Source organism: Erpetoichthys calabaricus, chromosome 8 (genome assembly GCF_900747795.2).
Source record: "Erpetoichthys calabaricus chromosome 8, fErpCal1.3, whole genome shotgun sequence".
Lineage (NCBI taxonomy): Eukaryota > Metazoa > Chordata > Cladistia > Polypteriformes > Polypteridae > Erpetoichthys > Erpetoichthys calabaricus.
The window spans coordinates 198152764-198175954 of NC_041401.2; the positions used below are offsets into that span (position 1 = coordinate 198152764).

General features: G+C 52.5%; 1 protein-coding gene and 1 long non-coding RNA gene across 6 annotated transcripts in view; one reads left to right on the forward strand and one right to left on the reverse strand.

Moving 5' to 3' along the window:
• The window catches only part of LOC127528966 (uncharacterized), a 524038-nt gene that overhangs the window by 382162 nt on the left and 118685 nt on the right, over window positions 1-23191 (reverse strand). The window contains exon 1 of one of the 5 annotated variants that reach the window (XR_007935651.1): window positions 21366-21379. The exons of the other annotated variants lie outside the window; for them this stretch is intronic. This is a non-coding gene — a long non-coding RNA (uncharacterized LOC127528966). Of the gene's footprint in view, window positions 1-21365; window positions 21380-23191 lie in introns of those variants that run through there. 5 annotated transcript variants of the gene reach the window in all.
• agap1 (ArfGAP with GTPase domain, ankyrin repeat and PH domain 1) overlaps window positions 1-23191 on the forward strand; it is a 132772-nt gene that overhangs the window by 55609 nt on the left and 53972 nt on the right. The window contains 1 exon segment of the mRNA XM_028808110.2: window positions 1507-1668. Coding sequence (XP_028663943.1) covers window positions 1507-1668 — 162 coding nt within the window.

Below are 23191 nucleotides of genomic sequence, written 5' to 3' on the forward strand. Positions count from 1 at the left end.
CATCTTTTGGGGTATCAGGTGGAGGGCCGCCGTGGGTGACGCAGTACAAAAGCACGGTGAATTTGCATTTGCTGCCCTCTGAGGTGGCGACTCTCCAGTGCCCCACGTGCCCGCGCAGTGAGCTCTCGTCCGGCATCAGTCTGCGTGTGCCCAAGAAGTCATGCGGGAATGCCAGGAAGGCCAAACTAATAGCATGAATATTCAGTGACCCAGAATACTAATTACTGTCATGAATATTAATAGGATCAGACTTCTCTTTCCACTTAGCCAGCTTTGAAAATGGGCTTTAATGAGGCCCGGATAGAAGCGGGCGCGGGGGGGGCGGGGGGCTACGGCTTTATGGGCTGCGTCCTTCACTATGCGGCGCGCTCTGTGATTTCTTCACTTGATTGTCATTCGAGTGGCACCTTTCAAATTGCACTGAACTCGGGTGCGAGTGATGTGACGCAGTAGCACGGGACCCCCCCACCGCGTGGCCCACTGTCAAAATAAAAGGCACGGCCCCTCCTGGCAGCACTGAGAGGCTTTTAATGCTTTGTCCGCTGGCGCTCAGCCTCCTCTCCTGGTGACCCCGTGCTTCTCGTCACCGTGCCACCCTCCTGGACCCCGAGATGCGCGAGATGGCTTCTCCGTTCCCTGCGTGTTTCATTCTGAAGGGACATGGGACTGACCCGTGCTCTGTGCCTCTCTACCCAGTAAGCCTCTGCCAACTGTCAGTCTGGCGCAGGTAGCGCCATCTTGCTTAGAGTGCATTATGGGAGATGCCACATCACGTTGCTGTTTTGAAGGGTCCCGTTTTATGCTGGACAAAGCCTCCTTTGTTTCCTGTGTGCGGGTGGGCGCGCGGCCGACCAGTGACCTTGCTGACCCGTTCAGCGCCCGTCAGTCATAGAAAGTCGCAGGTCACTGGGGGTCTCCCATCTTCTTCTTCTTCTTCCTCATGATCATTTCGCATGGAATTCATGAGAAGACTGCAGTTTAGGAAGAGGGCGGTGCCAAACGTGGCCAAATGTCACCAAACGGCAAAGCAGGGACAGACGGGACCACTTGTGTCCCAGGACCTCGTTTTCAAAGGCCGATGGCTTTCCATCGTGTGTCCCACCCAAGGTCCTCTGCAGGCACCAATGGCGCATTAGGTGGCCTTCTCAGACGAGGACTCGTTGGGGTCACTCCCTGTAGCTCGTCTTCAGTCACAGCGCAGAGGTGACCTGGCGGTGACGTCCGAGACGCACATGGCCGGTGACGGAGCTCTCCGTGTGACGGTGAAGTCTGCCCACTGCAGTGTACCAGGTGACCTCTCAGAGGCCCCCCCATCTCCGGCCGCCTGCAGCAGAGCCCCGGGTTCGGACTGGGATGTGACACGGAAGCGGTGGCTCTGGAGGTGGCCCAGTGAAGACGAGCTCCGGGCCGAAGCAGCGGATGCCACGCCGAGCTGAGCTGAATGTGTTTGCCTTCTCGTCTTTGTTTTGTGTTTGTCTTCTCTTGAACTTTATATTTAACTTTTAGGCGCAGTGCCAGCCAGCGCTTCACTCTCTCCGATGGCCAGTGGGATCAGTCTTGTATCCTTCAACAGCCGGCCAGACGGGATGCACCAGCGGTCTTATTCCGTGTCCAGTGCTGACCAGTGGAGTGAGGCCACAGTCATCGCCAACTCTGGCATAAGCAGCGGTATGTCTCTCCATCACGGCGGGAATCTGCGGAAATTCCGACGCCCATTCCAGCATACGGTCCGTGCAGAAGGTGGTGGGAGCCCCGGAGGGCATTGCGATTGGGGGCCGGAGTGGGGGTGGAGCGTCCGGCCGTGTTGAGCGGGATGGTCCTGCACTCGAGTGACCCGAAGCCGCCGATCGTGTGCCCTGACCTCCGGTAGGTCAGGGCCGTGCCAGTCGAACGCCTGCTCAAGTCACGATGGAGTCCAGGTGGGAAGGAAGACTCGGTACGCGTTGATTCCTGCCTCGCTCGCTCGCTCGTCTTCGTCACATCGAAGGCTTCCTCTTCTCTTCTTTGCTTCATCCTTCTTTTCAGGTTGAGTTTGCTGTTAAGCTGTAAAGTCCAATGGGAGACGAGGCTGTGGGGGGCTGGGGCCGCCGTCTGTCATCGGTCACTCTGCTGGTGTCACAAGTCGTGTGTTTCTGTCGCCTTTACTGGGTTATGTAGACTCAAACTCGCACCCCTCCATCGAGAAGAGAGAGATACCCACCACATGACAGGCCACATCAGCATCCCAGGTTAGGACCCGGGTGACACCTCAGCGCCACACTTGTTCAGATGGAATGACACGGGGGGAGGTCTTTATGGTGGCTGGAGTGCCTACGTGCAGATTAGCGTCATACCCGGGACGGGCAAGTTGGAAACGCAACTTAAAAGAATTCAAACTGCCACCGTAACTACTATGGGTGACATCAGTGTCCTTATTCTCGGTGTCTGTCAGAGGACGAGAGGTGAGGTGGTTGTACTCACTAATCCTGGCACCGGAGAGTGGCAATGTGCCGCATGTGAGTTGGCGAGAAGCCAATTATCTTCATCATCATCATCAGGGCCCAACCAGAGTAACAGCGACATGGGCACACGACTAACTCCTGGCCAAAGATGGCCTTGCCTTCCCTGACTAGACGGACGCGGGCCAGTGCCCCCCAGATACAAGTGTGACACCCTGATGCCCCTCAGTCAGATCTGGGACACCCTGAATTTTAACGGCTCTTTCGCTGGCTGGTCCTGCAGCGCTGGCTCCTCCGTGGCACTCTTGACAAGTACAGTTCGCCTTCTGAGGTTGGGTGGTGTGGGCAGGTCCTGCTGTGTCACTCAACGTCTGTCCCCTTTAGGAGGAGAGGACCCGCTCCATTTTCTGCCCACACCCTGACACAAGCGGGCGCCATTCGGCTGTTCATTGATTGCACACGGCAGACTGGAGGCCTTGGCCTTTGACTCTTCGCAGCATCGATCAGATTGGCACAGCCTCCCGTGCGAGTTGTCCATGTTAGATGAGATGGGCAGGTCACATGGTCATGGCACACAGTGGTGCTCTGGCCAGGGCTTCGACCGGCCATGCCAGCACTTCCCTTCTCGTAGTCATTACAGGAACGTGGTGTAATGCCAGTTGGCAGAGTGACTGAGGGCTACAGCATTGCACCACCCTTGTGCTTCTCGGTCAGACAGATGTCCTCACCCTGTGCCAACGCTGTTTCTAAAGTTGATTAGGGTTCAGGTAGGCTGACCTTTTCATTGCCAGTACTTGACACTCATGGGTTCCAAGAAGTCTACTTGTATCATAGGACACAAACCAGGTTGTGCTTCGAGGAGCGGGCAGGCGTGCGGGCGTATCTTCTCTGTACCCTCCTCCTTCGGTGGAGTAGTGCGGGTGTGCTGGTGCCAGATGCTTCAGGGCAGACATGCGCTGTCCATCTTCAGTCTTTCAGTTTGGTGGGCGCAGGTCAGGAGGTCACCCCTCACCTCTGGTTGAGTTGTCCCCAAAGGTGCGTCGAGTGCGTGACAAACGCTGGGCAGCAGTTCCCGGTAGCACTGCGTGTTTGCACGTTGAACAGATGGAGCCAATTCTGACCGCTCTGGCAGATCTCAGCCTACTGCCAAGACGGACGCTGACGCGGTCAGATTGACACTGCGTGCCACCAGGGTCCCACTAGGCCCTGCCCAGTGTCATCTGCCACTGATTCTGAGCGGTCACATCCAGCTTGTGACTCAACGTCTGATGACTAGGATTTGGTCAGAAGGTTCTGGACAACCGCGACCTACAAGGAGTCTCATCCTGCTCTCAGGATTGGAAGATGGGGTCCAATGAAGTTAGAGGAGTTCTGAGGGGCACAGACAGAGCGCCACGCCGAGCTAAACCCGTTTAGAATTTGGCACTCGGCCGTCCCGACCAGCATCAGCAGCGCGGACTTTACCAACTGACGGACGTGAGGAGATCTCGGCGCCCACCACCCCGGCCCAGCTATACCTACTAAAGCCACGGGCAGTGAGCAGAAGAACTTGAGCGCAACTCCAAAGTCTGAGAATGTGGTTTACAAAACCCTCTGGTGGCAGATGAAGATGACACATGAAGATGACACATGAAGAGTGCTCTGTGCGCGTGAAAGGCGCCTGTCACTAGCGGCTAAGGGTGACTCGGACTCGTCACTGCCGCTCCTTATTCCTCTCCGTCTGCAGTCCGCGTGTGTGCAGTAGATCGGCTCCAGCTTCATGTGTGGACACGTCGTCCTCGGCCCGCGGGCAGCACGGTGTGGTGGTGACACTGCCCAGGTCCTCTTTCTCCAGTGAAATGAGCACTTGGCGTGTTACGCTGTTGGGTTGTGACAAATCGGGTAAGGAGGACAGAAGTTCTGAGGTCAGGTAGTCCTGCTAACCAGTGACACTGCCAGCGTCTGCTGATTAGCACATGCCACTCTGTGACACAATTCAGCCACTAGAGGGTGATGTGCTGCTAGCCGCGGGGGTCCATCAGTAACAGAGTTCAGACACTAGAGGGCAGTGATAGTCGTCATTTCAGGTAAGGAAGACGGAGGTTTCCAGGTGGGGTCTGGGACTGGCAACGTGGGATGGCTTGTCACCGGACTCTGTACACAGGGCCATCAGGACCCGATGTGAAAAACCTCCATGTTTGTAGTTTGTCATCGGTCTTACACAATGACACACCTGCGACATGGAGCCTGCCACCCGTCCCTTAGACCAAGTGCCACACCTACTTGAAAGCTCAGTTAGTGTTGACGTTATTATCGACAGATGGTAAGCGACTGGCACCCGTCCTATGAAGGACAGACCACTTGTAAAGTTGTCTCCTGAACGCCCGGATATGCACGCAGCCTCGGTGTCACTGCACGTGTTACAGGTCACAAACGTCACGAACTTGTGTTGTCAAAGATGTTCTTACACGCTACACCCCTCAGTGTGCCATTAGGTTTGCTGCCACTGGACACGCGGGCCGTGGAGTCTCCAGCACACGTCCTCTCGTGTGGCCCCCCATACAGCGTCGACTGAATGTTTCGTATCGGCTCGGTGGTGGGCGAGGAAAGCTGGCGTTCCAGGCCAAGAACATGTCGACTTGACACAGGCCACGACTGAGCGGAGCGAGTGCCCATGCCAGTCTTCAGAGGTGGAACTGGAGTGGTCCATCCTGCTGTCGTGCAGAATGCAGGTCTGATCAAACCCGAGTGGTCTGTAGTGGGCAGCGCTGGCATGTCGGCCTCCCGGTGCGCGTCAGCTGGCACTGCAGGTTTGGTGGCGATGAATTCCTGCCCTTTGTCTTTATCGCAGGGCCTTCAACAAGTCTCAGAGATGTCTCTTATTTAAACCGAAATTGTAAAATCAATCGAACTGCAGGGGGCAGTCCATCTGCGGCGGGGGGCAAGTGAGCCGAGTGCGTCGGGTTAGGAAACAGAAGGTGATGGCGCTGGCTGGCGCTGTCACCCGACTAGATATTTCATACATTTCCCATTGATCCAGCTGTCACCGCCTAATGCCGTGCTAACTGTTTATCAAGCTAATGGCCGCTCAGAGACTGCGATTATCAATTTGAAATTCATTTTAAAGGTGGGTGTACAAGAGGAAAAAATCGTTTTTCCAATTACTCCTCGTGCATGTTTTTTTCTTTTTTTCTTTTTTTTTTGCATATTTACTTTTTATTTTATTTTTCTTTTTGAACCGACAGTCAAGGTTGAAATTTGTCATCGTCTGACTTTAAGGTCACACAAGTGCCCGTCTCTGAGTGACAGGCAGCTGTCAGAGGCTTTGATATCTCGCTGGAGTGCAGCTCAGGCTGGCATTGCCCTCAGTAATGTCCTCTCCTGCACATGCCACGTCTGAGGAGAAACAATTAGAGACATAAATGCTGCGCTCGGGCTGCTGGGCACTCCTGGGGGGGGGGGGGACGGCGTGTCCAAGGCATCTGAGAGGGGCGCCGAGCGTCGTCCTCCGTCTCCAGTCGCCGATTTACAGCAGTGTGTGTGTGTGCCACGGTCACTGCGGCTTGCTCTCCGGCCACAGCGATAACACAAAATGGCTATGGGGACAAACGGCCACGCCAAGGACTTCCGATTCTCAAACGACGTCCGTCAGAAATGCTTCACTTCTGCCATTTTATGTTCTGTGTGTTGATGACAGCCTTGTGTTCAGGCATTTGGGGTTACCGTTGGAAAGTAGCCAGCAGTGCCCACACTACCAGCCAGCCAGCCAGCAGTGCCCACACCGTCGGTACCCACACTACCAGCCAGCCAGCAGTGCCCACACTGCCAGCCAGCCAGCAGTGCCCACACCGCCGGTGCCCACACTACCAGCCAGCCAGCAGTGCCCACACTACCAGCCAGCCAGCAGTGCCCACACCGCCTGTGCCCACACTACCAGCCAGCCAGCAGTGCCCACACCACCTGTGCCCACACTACCAGCCAGCCAGCAGTGCCCACACTGCCAGCCAGCCAGCAGTGCCCACACCGCCGGTGCCCACACTACCAGCCAGCCAGCAGTGCCCACACTACCAGCCAGCCAGCAGTGCCCACACCGCCGGTACCCACACTACCAGCCAGCCAGCAGTGCCCACACCGCCTGTGCCCACACTACCAGCCAACCAGCAGTGCTCACACTGCCTGTGCCCACACTACCAGCCAGCCAGCAGTGCCCACACTGCCTGTGCCCACACTACCAGCCAGCCAGCAGTGCTCACACCACCTGTGCCCACACTACCAGCCAGCCAGCAGTGCCCACACCGCCTGTGCCCACACTACCAGCCAGCCAGCAGTGCCCACACTGTCCATGACCACACTGCCAGCCAGTCAGCCAGCCAGCAGTGCCCACACTGCCCGTGCCCACACTACCAGCCAGCCAGCAGTGCCCACACTACCAGCCAGCCAGCAGTGCCCACACTACCAGCCAGCCAGCAGTGCCCACACCGCCGGTACCCACACTACCAGCCAGCCAGCAGTGCCCACACCGCCTGTGCCCACACTACCAGCCAACCAGCAGTGCCCACACTGCCTGTGCCCACACTACCAGCCAGCCAGCAGTGCCCACACTGCCTGTGCCCACACTACCAGCCAGCCAGCAGTGCTCACACCACCTGTGCCCACACTACCAGCCAGCCAGCAGTGCCCACACCGCCTGTGCCCACACTACCAGCCAGCCAGCAGTGCCCACACTGTCCATGACCACACTGCCAGCCAGTCAGCCAGCCAGCAGTGCCCACACTGCCCATGCCCACACTGCCAGCCAGCCAGCAGTGCCCACACCGCCGGTGCCCACACTACCAGCCAGCCAGCAGTGCCCACACCGCCGGTGCCCACACTACCAGCCAGCCAGCAGTGCCCACACCGCCGGTACCCACACTACCAGCCAGCCAGCAGTGCCCACACCACAGTCAAGCGATCAAACTTTGATGTTCATTCCTTTGTGTTCTTGCTGTCATTGACTTTTAGCCGATGCCACCAGGCGTTAAACCCTTCGTCCCCACGGCCCCCATTTCACTGGCCCATCGTGTGAAGGACGTGCGACTGAAGCTCTCAAGTTCATCTCAAAGGCGAGGCGTGTGACAGACCAAGAGGTGCAGCTCTCAAAGTCGACTATGTGGCGCCGCGGCCGTCGTTTTGTTGTACCCTTGGATCGAGCAGCAGTGAGTGCCAACGCCGTCTGAGGAAGCGGACCTGACCTGTGCCTCTCTTCTGGTACTGAGGGGCTTCCCGGCTCTGCGTCTTTTCTGACTTTGACGTCTCTTTGACTTTGTGGTCCGCGTCTCGCAGCTCCGCCTGAGCAGATTTTCATTTGGAGGGGAATTTACGTTGAATAACTGGAAGCCGAACTTGAAGTGAGTTTTCAAAACATCTCTGGTGTGAGTCCCACAAACTGGCACAGAAATGCAGCACAGAGGACAAGCTGTAGAAACACAGAGACGCGCACCATAAGCTCTGGCGAAGCATTCTGGGAGTTGTGTGTCCCGAGTTTTGATGAGCTACGTGTACGGCGCTCGCCCGCTTGCATATTTGTTCCCGTCCGGTAGATCTCTGGGGCACAAGGGCATTTCTGCTGGGCTTATTGAGTGTTAATGTTTGTAGTGCGCCACCTGTTGGTCCAAAGAGTAACGTGCATTGCACTTCGTATTCCAACAGATGGTGCATCACAAGGGCCGCATAACTGACTATCCCTTCATAATGGAACATTTAAAGAGAAGAACGAGAGCGACCTCCTTCAGTCTGCTCAGCGTTCTCGTGATCGGCTCTCATTAACGCAGAAATAAATGAAGAGCGGGTCCCACCGACAGCTCGTAGTGTTGGAGGGTCTGCAGTGCATTCTGTTAGTGCTCGCTACATGGCCAGTGACTACGCTGCCGCCCGTGGGTGGGCACTCTGCCCTGCGTCACTCAGAGTGCCTGACTCACTGGCCGGCTGTAAGGTGGGCTAAGTGTCACCGTTTGTCCTCCATAGTCCCTCCTTACTGTCCTGTTTGAATTGAAGGGGACATGCGCTGGTCTAAAACGTGTCATCTTTGAGAGGGTTGTGTCTGCCACGTTTACCGGTGAAACACACGTCACTAACAAAGATGGCCGCGTCCTAGGACAAGAGCTTACCCACAGTGCCGTGCTCTGGGATTCACACTGCAGCCGTCTGCGGGGGCCATTTATAAAGCTTTGCCACTCCTGTGGCACCGGTAGCACAACACAAGCCACCTTTGGCTTACGCAGTTGGCACAGGGCAGGTCGCTTGTGAAAGTCCCCTCCATTAGAGTGCTTGGAGTTTGGACTGAAAGATCTTTGGCCTTGTGATCCCGATATCGAAAATGGGCGGAGGAGGGCCGGGTCGTCCGCGGGCAGCTGCATGTCGTAATCCCGGAGCGTACGGGCTGACGTCAAGGCGTTTGGCTCCATGTGGACTGATGTCACCGTCCTCCGTGTCCTCCAGCTGACATGTGACGTACTGCATGGTGACACTAATGAAAGACGATGCAGTCTGAAACCCAACAAGGCGGGACTGTAGAGTAAGTGTAAAAAGAGCCTGGCGTGGGCGCAGGGTGGCAGTGCCTAGAGAGCGTGGTGTTCGACGAGGCCAGCTGGTGCCCCGTTGCTTATTGCCCAATGTTTTGTACTTTCTTGCTGCCACCAAATTTCCTCTGGGATCATAAAGTCTGCATAACCCACTCGTAGGAGAAACGGGGTGGAATCCCGAGGTTTGGAGAGACCGTACTGCACCCTCGGGGACACGATCTTCAGTAAAGCAATCAAGACGTCATTTGAGAAGCTTACCAAAAATATGGTGTGAGGAACGAGGGGCTCAGAAGTATTTGGACATGTGACTGACATCATGTCCCATAGCCAGGCGTGAGCAGGCCCCTCGACGTCACTGTGCGCGCTCCATGTGAGGTCCAAAGAGCTGGCCATGACAGTCAAAACGGAGACAAACGTCTGTCTCTTCTACACGGCTATCCTGTCACATCCTGATGGCTCGACTTCAAATCCATTGTGCTGGTGCAGAGAGACAAAATTAGGAAAATTGTGTCACCACCCAAATACTTGTGGATTCACGTCACTGGGGAAGGACAGGCGGCCTTGGCAAGGTGGCTACAGAAGTTGGGTACAAAGACGACCGAAGTGGGAGGTGAGCCACGTCTCCTACTTCAACTGAACCTGGAGAAGCGAGGAAAGAAGGTTTGGGAGAGTCGCGTCATGTTATGCTAGAGATGGACCTTCACATGTGGAGAAGAGCCAACAAAGCCAACCCAGGACAACATGTGACTGTACCTGCGGACAATAAACCGGAGTGGTGATGATGGATGACGAGCTTCTACCGAAAGCAAACACAGTTGTAACGTGGGACCGAGAGAATGACGGGTGGAGGAGGAGACGGCTCTCCAGGGCGCAGGTGGCCATCGGGGACCAGTTTGGAGGGTAGCTGGGGACGCTAATATAAGGAGAGGCTCATAAAGCGGAGCAGCTGATGGGCGACCGTCTTCATTCATATCCTCTATGTTTACCGCCTTGGTGCGCTCGCGATAAGAAACGCTTTACCGGAGGTGGTCTGGCCACAGCCTGGGCTGCACGTCACCCACAAGTCACCCCAGAAGTAGCTAAAGGTCGGTGGGAGTTGGACGAGCTCCACGTGTTTGTCTGCCGTTACGAAGCTCGTGGAAAGCAGCTGTTGGGTTTTAATAAGATGCCAACTAAAGCCCATTCAGTAAGGTGACGCCAGATACTCTGAGGACGAAGCCACCAGAGACGGACGTTCATGGAGCAAACACAGAAAACGACAAATGTATCGGGCCGAGTCCGTTAGTGACAGAAGGGGTGTCTTGTTTTGTGGAAAAGTTTAGAAACAAATGAGCTTGCGTGAGAAGTTTAAAGTGCAGGTGGCACGGCAGACCTCGGATCAGGACAGAACTCCGATGTGTGCCCAGTTAGGCGAGTGACATCTCAACGGTGAACCTGACGAGAGATTTCAGTGGCTGCTGGGACGCTGCTGTCCTGAGGCCCAACTTGGACTGGAGTGCTAAACAGAGTCCAGAGGAGAGCACGGGGTACGAGTGACTGATTACGAGAGGGGGGAGCAGATGAAGCCCACCATGGCATTTCAGAATGGTTGGCAGTGGTCTGAAGGCTCCGTCTAAACCAAGCAGGGTGCCTGAAAGTCGCACTTTGGACAACTTGAGCTCCTGACTCATTCATCCCTCCATTATTCAACCCGCTATATCCTAACGACAGGGTCACGGGGGTCTGCTGGAGCCAATCCCAGCCAACACAGGGCGCAAGGCAGGAAACAAACCCCGGGCAGGGCGCCAGCCCACCGCAGGGACTCATTCATATTTTGCAAATTACCTGGAGACTTGGATTACAGATGTGATTTAGGTGCCCAGGCAGAGCAGGGTACCAGCGGGCTACGCAGACTTCCACTGCCAGTCTGTCTCTCTCGGTGACTCTCAGTCTGTGGAGGAGCCCCGCTTGCCCGAGTTTTGCGTTGTTGTGCCAGCGTCTGCACACATCACGTCTGCCGTTTTGACGGTGACCCCGCGATTAGCTCGGTGTGAAGTGTCGGGCTGATTGCTGCACCTGTGAAGGCGGACGTTCGCATTGTAAATCCAACGCGTGGCACTCAGCTGGCGCGACATGACACGAGTAAATTTAAATGAAACAGGATTCCAGGTGATGAGCGCGAGTCCCTAAGCATTTATCAATCAGATGCCGCTTCATGGAGCCCCGCTAATGCCATAGTTCTTACCTCTAGCACTCCGGCTCACTGTTAACAGAGCTGTAAATCAGCGAGCAGCTGGCCTGGCGCGCTTCTGCGTTTAATCTGCCAGCCCTGCGATGTTCCCACTCCAGCCTCTGTGTCATTTCTTCATGGAGTTCCTTGATAATTGCATGCATTTTTGGAAATCAAGGTGGAGGGAGACATTAGTCACGAGAGGGCGGCTCGCTCTTTAATTCCTTCGTCTCTTTTTCTTTATTTCGGTGGAGTCCTCCTGACCGAGTGTGTGACATTCAGTTTCTACAAGATGATTTTTGGTAACTTTGCCATCAGTGCCCACCCGCCCGCCCGCCTGCCCACACACACACACACACACACACACACACACACAGGGGTAGCATTGCCCTTTACTACCTTGCCTTTTATTCCTTAAATATAATAATGGAAATCATGCCAATCCTGTGCCCATTTTAATACGGGGGCTCATTCCTGTCGGAATATTAAGAGTTTTTTGTGAATCACAGCAGCGGCCTTAATGGCCTGAGTTGACTAACCAGGTGACTCACTTCATTGTGTCTCTGGGCAATGCTGATGAATCTGGAGCTCCTTCTGAAGCGCCTCCTGTGCCCTCGGCCCCAAGCTGATGGTCCGTCTCGTTCTCTGCATGGTCTGACGGGCACGTGTGCCATTTCTGAAAGTCTCTCATTGAGCCACACCACACGGGGCGACTGCCACCCTAAGCCTCGCCCAGCTGGGCCCTGTGTAACGGGGTGCTGTATATACGTATATATGTATATAAGTGCCTTGAGCATGGGAAAGGCGCTATATAAATAAAATGTATTATTATTATTATTATACGTGTGCAATGACAAAAATAAGTCCCAGGCAGTGCCTCCTGGGTAAGACTGGCAGGCGTCGTTACCCCATGGATGAGGCAGGAGTGGCAAACCTTAAACTTGTGAAGGTGGCAGGGATGCAGATTTGAAACTCGGAGGGCAATTTCAGGACTGAATGGTGTGTGTTAATGTTGGTAAAAGATGCCAACCTGTGCTGCGTTCTGCCTCCTTGATTTGTTATTGGATCCGTGCACGGACTGGTGATATTGCGCCAGGCTCTGTCATTGTACGCGAGCAGCCATCGCCACAACAGGCCTTCTCATTTCTGGAGATGATGATGATGATGATACTTTAATTAGTTAAACGCTGGCCCTCTTTAATTAAAGAGCAGAGGTCACTTCCTCGTCTCCTTTTGCATGTGTGCCTCTGCAGCCACCTGCCTTTACGCGTTTCCACTTGTGATCACAGGACGCTGTGGGGGTCCGCATACCTTTGTGTGTGCCACCCAAGACATCAAAGCGCTTCTGTGGCGGCCACTGACGTTAGAGAATCCCTCTTGTGTCTGTCAGCAGGGGATCAAAATCCGGCAGTCATCTGAGCGCGGGCAGCCCCTCGAGTCCGCCTGAAAACGGACGCTTTGTGTTTTTATTGAAATCGCTCGAGTTCTTTCTAAGACTTCTCTTGTCCCCTTTCTGCTGAGGTCTCTTCCTTTAGAGGTGCCACTGGTTTGTTAAATTGTCATTTTATCGCTAATGTCAGAATGAAGACACGCCACGTATTTGATAAGCCAGTGACGGAGCAGCGCGTCCTCACTGAGGACATTGTTTGAGCTTACTGAGCCAGAGAATGACACCGGAGTTCTTAAGATGGCCATCTGGGGCTGACGACTCTGCCTGCGTTCGCCATGGCTTCCTGGTGCCAGTCTTGCCACCGCAGCAGGCATCAGTCTGTGTCTCGGGACACATCACTCACTGGCTCTCCGTCCTGATCCATTTTGTGCGACGCTGGTGGGGTTTCAGTCGATGAAAATCCACGAATGCCAGACACACAGGGAAGGCGCTTCCTGACCACACCTGTCGACGCCCAACTCGTCATCACTGAAACTTCATTCACGATGAAGCAGTAAGAAGACCTGAATGAAGATGTCAGTAGTCCGAGTTGAGCTGAACTGGCACAGCGGGCAGGTCCACCATTAAACTGTGAATGGCGCTCTAATGACTCCCATTGGCAGTACAGTTTGTCGCGCCAGCGTGGCACATCTCGCTTTAACTAAACCTTCAGTACATTACTGCCATAATGTGTAGGGGGCATAACAAGATGGAGGATGACTCGGCCAGGCCTGCCCCACGGTCCTTCGGCCCCAGCAGGCACCGTCCAGACGTGACCTCGTTCATGCCAGTGTGCTTTTATTCTGAGTGGATGTCAAGCTGGCACTGTAATGTTGGCTATGCCAGCTGTCTCATGATGACTGTTTGAGTGAGCTTTGCTCAGTTCTTATGTTTAAGCTGGTGTGGAGTGGCATGGTCATGGCACGGGTCTTTCAGGCCAAAGCCCAACTCCAGTGCTGCTGATAGTGACGGAGGGGACAGCAGGCAGATGGCGGTCCTCCAGCAGACCAGACGTTTGCACTTCTCTGTCTTTAACCAAACCTTAATGGACCTCTCTGTTTGTGTGCAGGTGTGTGTGTGTGTTGTGGCAGCGTTTCAATGCTAACGTTTGTATTCGATCTCACAGAACAGGCCAGGGCAGCACATTTAGGACCGTAAGGAACGTCCACCTGCCTGACTCCCTTAAGATTTGTCACATTTATGATTCAAAACTTCATTTCTGGATATTGTTGAGTGTCAGTTAAAATGGCAACAACAGAGCAGCATGCCCAGCCCCACTCTCCCCCCCCAAACCATCTCTAGTGCCAGTGCTTTCTGGATTCTAATGACGTTAGGCCTTTGGAGGTGACCCTTACGGGGACGTCACCTGAGTGGCCACGCTGTGCGTGTAGTTTAGCGGAGGGCCTTTCAAACAAATCATTGATGGTGGACCCCTGACTTAGTGGCATGTGAGTGACAAGTCAGGAGCTGTGTCTCCGCCACGGTGGCTCTCATAATGACCCTGACTTGTACTCCTGGCCGATGCCACGGCACAGCCTTGACTAAGCTGTCTTTTTCATTCTGAAGTTCGACACACTTTAGATTCAGGCCGTGCCCTCTGGACTGAGGGGAATGTCTCCTTCAACGGCGGGACTTGAAACAGAACAGATGGCCAGGCGTACCGAACGTGGCTCTAAAGTCCAGCAGGGCCTCGTCGTAACGTCACCATTCACAGCAGTCACCCCTTGAGCAGTTGCATCAAAGCGAATGTCTTTGTGACACTTGGTGTTAGGAAATGAAGCCAACGGCCAACACAATTGTCCTCGTGAGGTTTCTCTACAACGATTTAGTTCTGCTCGGTGGGCACTGATGCCGATTGTCTCTAGAATGTCACTTTGTCTGCACGACACTCTCAGAAGTCACTGCAAATACTCCACGGCTTTGTGCAGAATTGCATTTCGAATAACAGAACGGCCGGTTCAATCTGCGCATGGCACTCGGCCTGGCCAGGCACGTAAGGGACATTGGACTGCGCATCACCCCTGATGGCCACCATGTTGGCACCACGAATGCCTTGATCACCAGTCTGCCATTTGCACCAATGACAATTTGCGGGACGGCAGCTGAATTATTCTCGCACATGTCCACCTCGTGAATGTGACACCATGCTGGTGAGGACTGACAGGCTGGGACTTCTCCTACCACCCAATTACGTGCCCTCTTGTGTGACTGAATATTTGCTTGGACACCCACCGCCTCACACTTTGTTCCCAGACTTTACAAGAAAAATTGTATCTGTGGAGGGAAGAGGAATTTTTGTTATTAATTTAGGAAAATGTGCACATTTCAGGGGTCCAGTCCCCTCTGGAAGATTTAGTTTTTGTTTGTTTTGGTCCTCGCCCATAAATGAGCCGCACGCGTCTCGTCTATCGTGATCTCCGACACTTTTGTCTTTGGGCCGCTCTGCCACGGACTTTATTAGCCGTGGTGGGTGTCTGTCCCACGTGAATGGTTTACTTCTCTGAACAATTTGAAGGTCTCATTGAGTTTGTATACCTTCTGAAATCAGTTGTCCCTGTTTATGGATTTGAATGAACGCCACATTCTGTCCGCTCAAAGCAGCGTTCACTTGTTTTTGTGAGCTCTGAACTTATCACCCAAAAAGTGTGAATCAAGTATGCAGTTCATTCTTGTCAGGCTGACAGCCATCTTATCTATCAGGGCGAGGGAAGGAGTAAGCGGGCGAGAGAGAGAGAGAGAAAGTGTGAGTGAGTGAGCGGGTGAGAGAGAGAGAGAGAGTGTGAGTGAGTGAGCGGGCGAGAGAGAGAGAGAGAGAGAGAGTGTGAGTGAGTGAGCGGGCGAGAGAGAGAGAGAGAGAGAGAGAGTGTGAGTGAGTGAGCGGGCGAGAGAGAGAGAGAGAGAGTGTGAGTGAGTGAGCGGGCGAGAGAGAGAGAGAGTGTGAGTGAGTGAGCGGGCGAGAGAGAGAGAGAGTGTGAGTGAGTGAGCAGGTGAGAGAGAGAGAGAGTGTGAGTGAGTGAGCGGGCGAGAGAGAGAGAGTGTGAGTGAGTAAGCGGGCGAGAGAGAGAGTGAGTGAGTGAGCGGGTGAGAGAGAGAGAGAGAGTGTGTGAGTGAGCGGGCGAGAGAGAGAGAGAGAGTGTGAGTGAGTGAGCAGGTGAGAGAGAGAGAGAGAGAGTGTGAGTGAGTGAGCGGGTGAGAGAGAGAGAGTGTGAGTGAGTAAGCGGGCGAGAGAGAGAGTGAGTGAGTGAGCGGGCGAGAGAGAGAGAGAGTGTGAGTGAGTGGACGAGAGAGAGAGAGAGAGAGTGTGAGTGAGTGAGCGGGCGAGAGAGAGAGAGTGTGAGTGAGTAAGCGGGCGAGAGAGAGAGTGAGTGAGTGAGCGGGTGAGAGAGAGAGAGAGAGTGTGTGAGTGAGCGGGCGAGAGAGAGAGAGAGAGAGAGAGTGTGAGTGAGTGGACGAGAGAGAGAGAGAGAGAGAGAGAGAGTCAGAATGAGCAAGTCAGAGAGAGAGAGAGCGGGCGAGCGAGAGAGCGAGCCGGCTCAGTGCAGTCCATCAAATTCAGGAGATAATGATGGGCCGGGCAGTTAATCGGGTACAGTTAATTGTACGGTTTGAGATGGCATCTTGTCAGCAGAGATAAGTTGTCACGTTTTCCACTTGAGCTGAGACTAAATGATTGTAAAATAAGTTATGAGTGTCCTTGGGGCTGTCTGCCGTTGCACAATGCTGGGACCATGTTCCAGGAAGAGGAGGGGGCCTCATCACTCCAGCACGGCTTGTTTGATATTTATGTGAACTGAATGTTATTTTATTCAGCCCCTAGTCACGGCTGTCAGTTCGCTGAATGAAAAGTGAAACTGCTTCCCTACCTCATGTTTCATGTCTTCCATTCTCAAAGACAGACGATTATTAGGATTATCCTTGTTGTTTGTTTGAACACTAATGGCTAATTGACATGCTAAGTAGAGCTGAAAGCGAGGGACATTGTGGAGAAAGCAATCATCATTGTGGCTCGTGGAAGTGCAAGTTTTATCCTACTTGCTTTATCGACTCCGTCCTGTGCCCATATCTCACCACTTACTGCTCTTGATGTTGGGCCATCAGATCCTTTCTGTGTTTCGTAGAATTTCAAAGACACGGGAGCACAAGAAATGTCAAGCTCAGGCTGTGCATGGGATTCTCCTGCAAGGCCATTCAGGGACTTTGGGAAATCGGCTGCCCGCACAGGGTCCAAGCGGGTCACCGCCGTTGGGAAGGCCAGCTTTCTGCCACACTTTACACTTAGGACCCTGCAGTAGGGAAGAGCCACCCCTTTGAGAGAGACGATGGCACTCGTGATTACCGTAGTGGACCACGTGGCTCCCTCCCAAACTCCAGAGACATGCAGGTCAGGTGCACTGGCACTTCTCCATTGGCCCCATGCAGGTGTGTGTGCCCCCAGTGGTGTTGGTCAAGGCTCCACCTCACCACAACTCGAGGAGGTCGCTCCGAGAATTGTACGTCCGCTGTCGTAGTAACAGTTCAAAATGTCAGGAAAGTTCTCTTCTGTCCTACAGAAAATGACCCGCATATCTTAAACAATTACATTTCATTCTTTTTTATATTCAAGTTCTGTAAAATTGATATTTTTCTACCTTTAAAATATGCTACAGACACATTCCAGTTAATACTTCAGTGTAAAACATTTAAACAGCAAAGGTGAACAGCTGTGAAGCAGAGAGGCGGAGCTTCAGCAACGCCCAAGTTAGGCTATTTGCATAAGGACACGCCCCTTTGCCCATTTCGTTCCTGGTGACCCCCTGTGTGCTGAAGGTCTTTTGAGGTGATGGCAGGTGATTTCTGGGGGGCTGGGCCCACTAGTAGAACGTTCTTGAAGGCTTTTCAATGTGTAGAATGAAATGATCCGTGTTTGCTGTTGGCGGTTGTTACTTTACTGACGTCAGCTGTGTGCTGCTCTCTGATCTCGACTGCGTTTCCTGAGGTTTATTGGTTGGCGTATTTATTACAGAGGATGGATATCCGCTCAGCACTTTGAGCTCCACTGTTTGTATGAAGATGTGCTATAGAAAGAAATGTGATGGTGCAACGTTCACGTCTATCGGAATGTGTTGTAAAGAAGAAACCGTTATCTGCTGCAAAGTGATGCCGTAGACCTGCAAGTACTCTTTTTGTACGGTAAACTCTGGCAACTATAGCTGGCAGTGCTTTACCGTAAATGTAACCGTCTTTTTGTTTTGTTACAAATCTGTCGACATTAGATAGACATGGTCTTGTCTGAACACACACAGTCTCTTGGCCAACCCGATGGCTGCTATTTGTTTTCCCTCAAGCACCCTGGCAGAGACACTGGCACCTCTTGGGTCATTCTTGTGTCCAGTGAGGCCTTTAGTTTACACTCGGTACTTTCTTGGCCTGATTCTCGTAGCTCTGACCAAATAATAAGCAGTGGGGATCTCCACTGGCCGTGCGTGAACACACACACACACACGAGGGGTCCAAGACCGGACCGTCTCCTGACTTCAATGAGTGGTCACCATGATGCTCTGGAGGTCACTGCTCATGTAAACTGGCTCTTCAACAGGGGTCTCAACATCTGGCACAGTAGCTCAGTTCAAGTGCCCTTAGAAAATTCAGCTCTAGGGAGCTAAGCATTGGATGCCAATGTTGCCCAAAGCTCTGCTTATAAAAAGACTTTAGTTCTGCTCAGCATGAGGGCAATGTAAAGGATGTTGTTATGAAAGCTCAAGCGCAGCGTATGCATTTCATGTGTTTGACTTGAGCAGAGAGAGAAGGCCTTTTGTGCTATGAGGGTGAAGTGAGGCCAAAAGGCCAGTAGGAGTGTCATCGTAGTCGAGTGTGAAATTGCACAAGGTGGCACGGGGTGCATGGCCAGGACTGAGAGAAATGCTGAGCTCCAGACATGTTTGGATTTCTTTAACAGCCATGCTATATCAGCAGCTGTACCCGACGTCACGGGTGGCAGGCCTTGCCCACATCTAAAGTGAATTGGCGGTGCCTGGGTTTTATATCTTCACCAACTAGACTCTGCTTTAGCTGGTCATGTCACACACATTCCAGCTGTGAAAAAGGGCAGGTTAGCAAAAACCCCAACCACTGCAGAGTATAAAAAGGGCAAACTGGAGCCTCTCCTTCAGGGCTGTGGGTCAGGGTCACCCCTGGGAAGCCCACCCAGTACACTGCTGCCCACACACACACACACGTCAGTTGTAAGAAGGGGCTCATTTAACACATGCTTACTGGTCCGCGTTGGATAAGATGGCGGTAGATCTGAAGATGGGCTCGTGTTTCTGGCCAAGTGATTGAATTACCGGATATACTCGCATATAAGTTGGGTCTTGAAACCCGAAAAATCGATCATCCAATCAGAAGCGACTTATTTGCCCCTTCAAAAATGTGACCCTTCATTGTTTTTTTTCCTCCAGTCTCACACCAGTTTCTCAGACACATCGGATTTTGTTCCCAATTTTTTTCGCCACTTCAATGACGTTTCATTTCAAAGCAGCTTCATATTTTCTTCTGATTGAACGCTCCATCGTAGATAAGGGACGCTCTTACGATAAATAAAGGGGTACGAGGGGGTGAGATACACAAAACAGTGCGTACGTCGCTTCAGAATATTTGAGGTATTAAATACCGTGTGGTCACGAAGGCACAACAGAGAGAGAGGTGAGGAGCACCCACCGATACAGCGCATTGCCGCACCCACATAGAAAAGAAAAGGCCGTGTGCCCCCCGTGGTTACTCGCTCAGGTGGGCGGGCGTTAGCGTATCGTAATCTCCTGAACCAACAGCGCAAGTTTACAGCATTCGACTTATACGAATGGCATTATAAAATACCGGAAATTAGACGATAAAATCCAGTCCCGACTTATCCGCGAGTAGATACGGTACCTTAGTCGCTAACTTGCATTTTTTAAGTAGACTACGTGTTGGATGATGGCAGCTCCTGTGCCATCCTGACAAGAACAGGATTTGTGCTAGCAGTGCTCACACATAGCAAGTGCCTGGAATTTGCCTTGCCACGTGACGTGGGCAGACTGCCGTTTCATAGGTCGGTATAGTCACATGTCCAGTCGCTTTCTTTGCCGTTCACACCCGTGTCCTGCAATTAACTGAGCGGATAGCAGCGACACGTAAGTAATTACAAGGTATCTATCTATCTATCTGTCTATCCAACACTAAAGAGAGCAGACGGTGGTGGCAGGATGATTTAATTTGTCATTTAGCTGAGGTATTGATTAGCGCAAATATTCCTCTTGAAAAATTCCATGTAATAAAAGAAGAGCAATTGGAGTGTCAAGTCAACTTTGCCAGAAGTGTTTACTGGACTCCGGCTGTCGATTTGCATAAAACTAAAAGGAGAGAGCGGATCAAAGCCTGGGATAAGAAGTCCGCTGGCACTGGCCACTGATCAGACGTGCCAGATGTTTCTGCTCTGCGGGTTACGTTTGGTTTTCAAGGGTAATCACTTTCTGGAGATTTGTTCTCAGAAGACACAAGAGATCTCCGCAGCCCGATGCAATGTCAACTGCTTCAAAGCTCTAACGTGAGGTGTAATAATGTGCGACGGGTGCCGGTCGTCACACATTTCTTAGGGGGCTTGTTTTGAGCCAGACGGACACGTGTCAATAAAGACCTACAGGCAGGTTTAGTGGTCGAATACGTCAGGGAAAGGCTTCAGAGCAGCAGCAGCAGAATACGAGACGTACCACAGGACACACAGCAGCATCTGTCACACAAGAGTGCCATTAAGACCACCCCGGCACAGCCCTGATTTATTTAGAGTCTCGTCGATGGAAGATCCACACAGAATGGCATCGCTGGCACAGAGGATGCCATTCTTACAAGTGAGCCGATGACGAGCAGGCCAATGAGCTGGTGCCTCAGTGCTGTAGGTCTACACAATGCAAACCCTGACTTTACATAAAGATGTCAGCCCTTCCAGAATTCGCACGCACAGGCAGGTGACACTCGATGAACCCGAACTTCTCTCTGGCTCTTGGTTTCAGTAACTCCTAATACTGTGCCGAGCGCTCGGCTCTCGTTATGTCGAGCTTTTATCTCGCTCTTGTTAATCACGTTGTGTGTCCTCGGAGACTCTCCCTTAACAACTATTAATAATTAATCTGCTGTGGCCCAGTTGTGCTCCACTAGTATGCGTATGGCGGCGAGCTCAGTGAATGGACGGTGAATCAGAACTCGGTCGTCAGCATCAGTGTCTCTAATTAGTGCCCCACTACTGCTGCCTGTCCTTTTATGTGTCGTAGCTGCGCCTCAGCTGTCGGCTCAGCCGGCCTAACACAACAACATGCGTAATTAAATTGTGCCATCATGAGGGAGGGTGGACATCTTTCCTTCTCGTTACATTTGATATTTTGCCAAGGCCCAGTGTACTGGAGTGGTCTTGTTCTGTTAAAACTTGCAGCTGTTGCGCACTCGTGTTTTCCTTGTGCCGTTTTACTGGCTGCAGATTTCTTTTTTTTTTTTTGGTATTTAAAGTGTTTGCTGTGTTCTGTTCACATTTATGGGCTTCGGTAATTAGCCTTACTTTAAAGTGTGAATGAAGGAAAACCAACTGAAAGAGAGCAGCGCGTCTCCCAGGTCTGACTTGCGATTAATTAGTACAGAATTGTCAGGCACACTTGAGGGCTGTTTGCATTTTTACATTTAACGTCCGAGAAGGAGGATTTTTTTTTCCTAGCTGGCACACCAACTTTCTTATTGTCAGAGACCACTCTGCCCCCACGTCTGTCCAGATTCACCAGTATCTGTGTTACTAGCTGCTAACATTAGGGATAATTCACCCAGGAGTGCAGCTCTGGTGCACTAATTTTAATTAAACACGGAAATGAACTGCAAAGTCAAATCTTTCTGTGCTGTGTGTGTTCACGTGGCTTGACTTCATCAGGTGACGATGAGGATGAAGACGACAGTGCCCGCTGCCCCGTCTACGCCTGGCCGTTTTCTATATTTGAGACTGATGCCACACGACTCTGAAGGACCAAGCCTGCATTTTGTGTTTTTAAAATGTCACGGCAGTGATCGGGTACAAGTGCACCCCACAGATGGGCTGCTTTGCCCGAGTCCCCCAAACTATTTACGGCAGCACAGATCCTGGAATTCTGTGCCGCGCTCTTGATGTAAAATGCTTCTGCTGCATCAGATATGAACGGACTGATTGATGCTGTGCTTGTTGCTTGTGCTGTGCCCTGCCAGCGTGAATGACATTCTATTGTGTCAAATTAAAAAGGTTCAGTTGCGCCGATGTGCACTTTGAAATGGAGGCCTCTCGAGTTGTTAGTGGATTCTCTTTACCTCATTTAAGTTCTTTACGTGCCTACGACTTCCCCAGATAACCTGTTTTGACCTGAATGACAGCGACGAGCACAAAACTAGGGGCGTCCCTTTCTAATGGCTTTCAGAAGGTTTGTCTTTCAAGGGCCGTGCTGGACAAAGGAGGATCAAAGTCATCAGTTAGGAAAAGGGCTCGATGGCTGGGAGACGATTAACAGGACCCCCTCGTGCCGGATGTCTAGCATTTAAGGCTTCCACCCGACGTGCATGTCGCCGCGGCTGCACTCGCCTGCCGATGCTGTGCCACCTTCAGGCGCAACTGTCCTTTGAAAGCCCTTGCAGGTCTCTAACTGGGGGTCTTCTGAGGAGCAGGATGCTTTTCCAGCACACATTTTAAGCTGCGACCTCTGGATCTCGCATGGCGTTAACTGTGCCCAAGTTGTAGGGGCTCGTTCTGCATTTGCTGCTTTTCCTGCAGGATGACAAAAAGGTGTGTAGAATGTGATGTTGTGCCAGCTTGTAGCACATTACTCTTGCCAGCTTTACATTTAAACCTAAACCATACAAACATGAAGAGCTAACTCATCATTTCCAGACTGTGCATATTTATGAATTTCACAATTTGATTTTCATCAGCAGTGCCAAGCAGAAAAGTGGCAAAGCAAACAAAAAAACCAGATGTCACCAGAACAAGCAGTGAGAGGAGGTCCTGAAAGTAAAGTCCAAGCACTTACTGGCTCTCGGCAGTGGGCCTGCTTGTTTTAGTTGATGTGGCGCTCGCCCTCTTTTCCCAGTTTCTTTCTTCTGCCTGCACTAGTGGTGTCCCACAGAAATCTGCTAAAGTCGGCTTGTAATGCTCACTGCCTTGTGATGGGGATCTCGCCGAAAAGGCGCTGTATGAACTGAGAGCGGACCGGGCCGCTTCTGAACGGCTCTACTCCTCCTCGGTGCCCTGCTGGAGGTGCCAGGCATTCGCCGCCTCCTAAGGAAGGGGCCCCTAATTTCGCCTTTCACTATCTGCTGGCTTAGGAAGCAGATGCAAAAAAATAAAATAAAATAAATAATCAACATAAAGGAAGAGGCGCTTGGCGGAGCTGTTCTAATACCTGCTTGAGCGCTGATGTATGCGATTGGCACTGCTGAACACTAAGAGCTATCTTCAGGGTGTCGTTTAAGCCGCCGGGTGCCCCCCGCCTCACTAAATACCCGCGACCTGTGCTCGGAGTGCCGGAGATGACAGGCTGGATGAGTGGATTTGTGTGCCGGT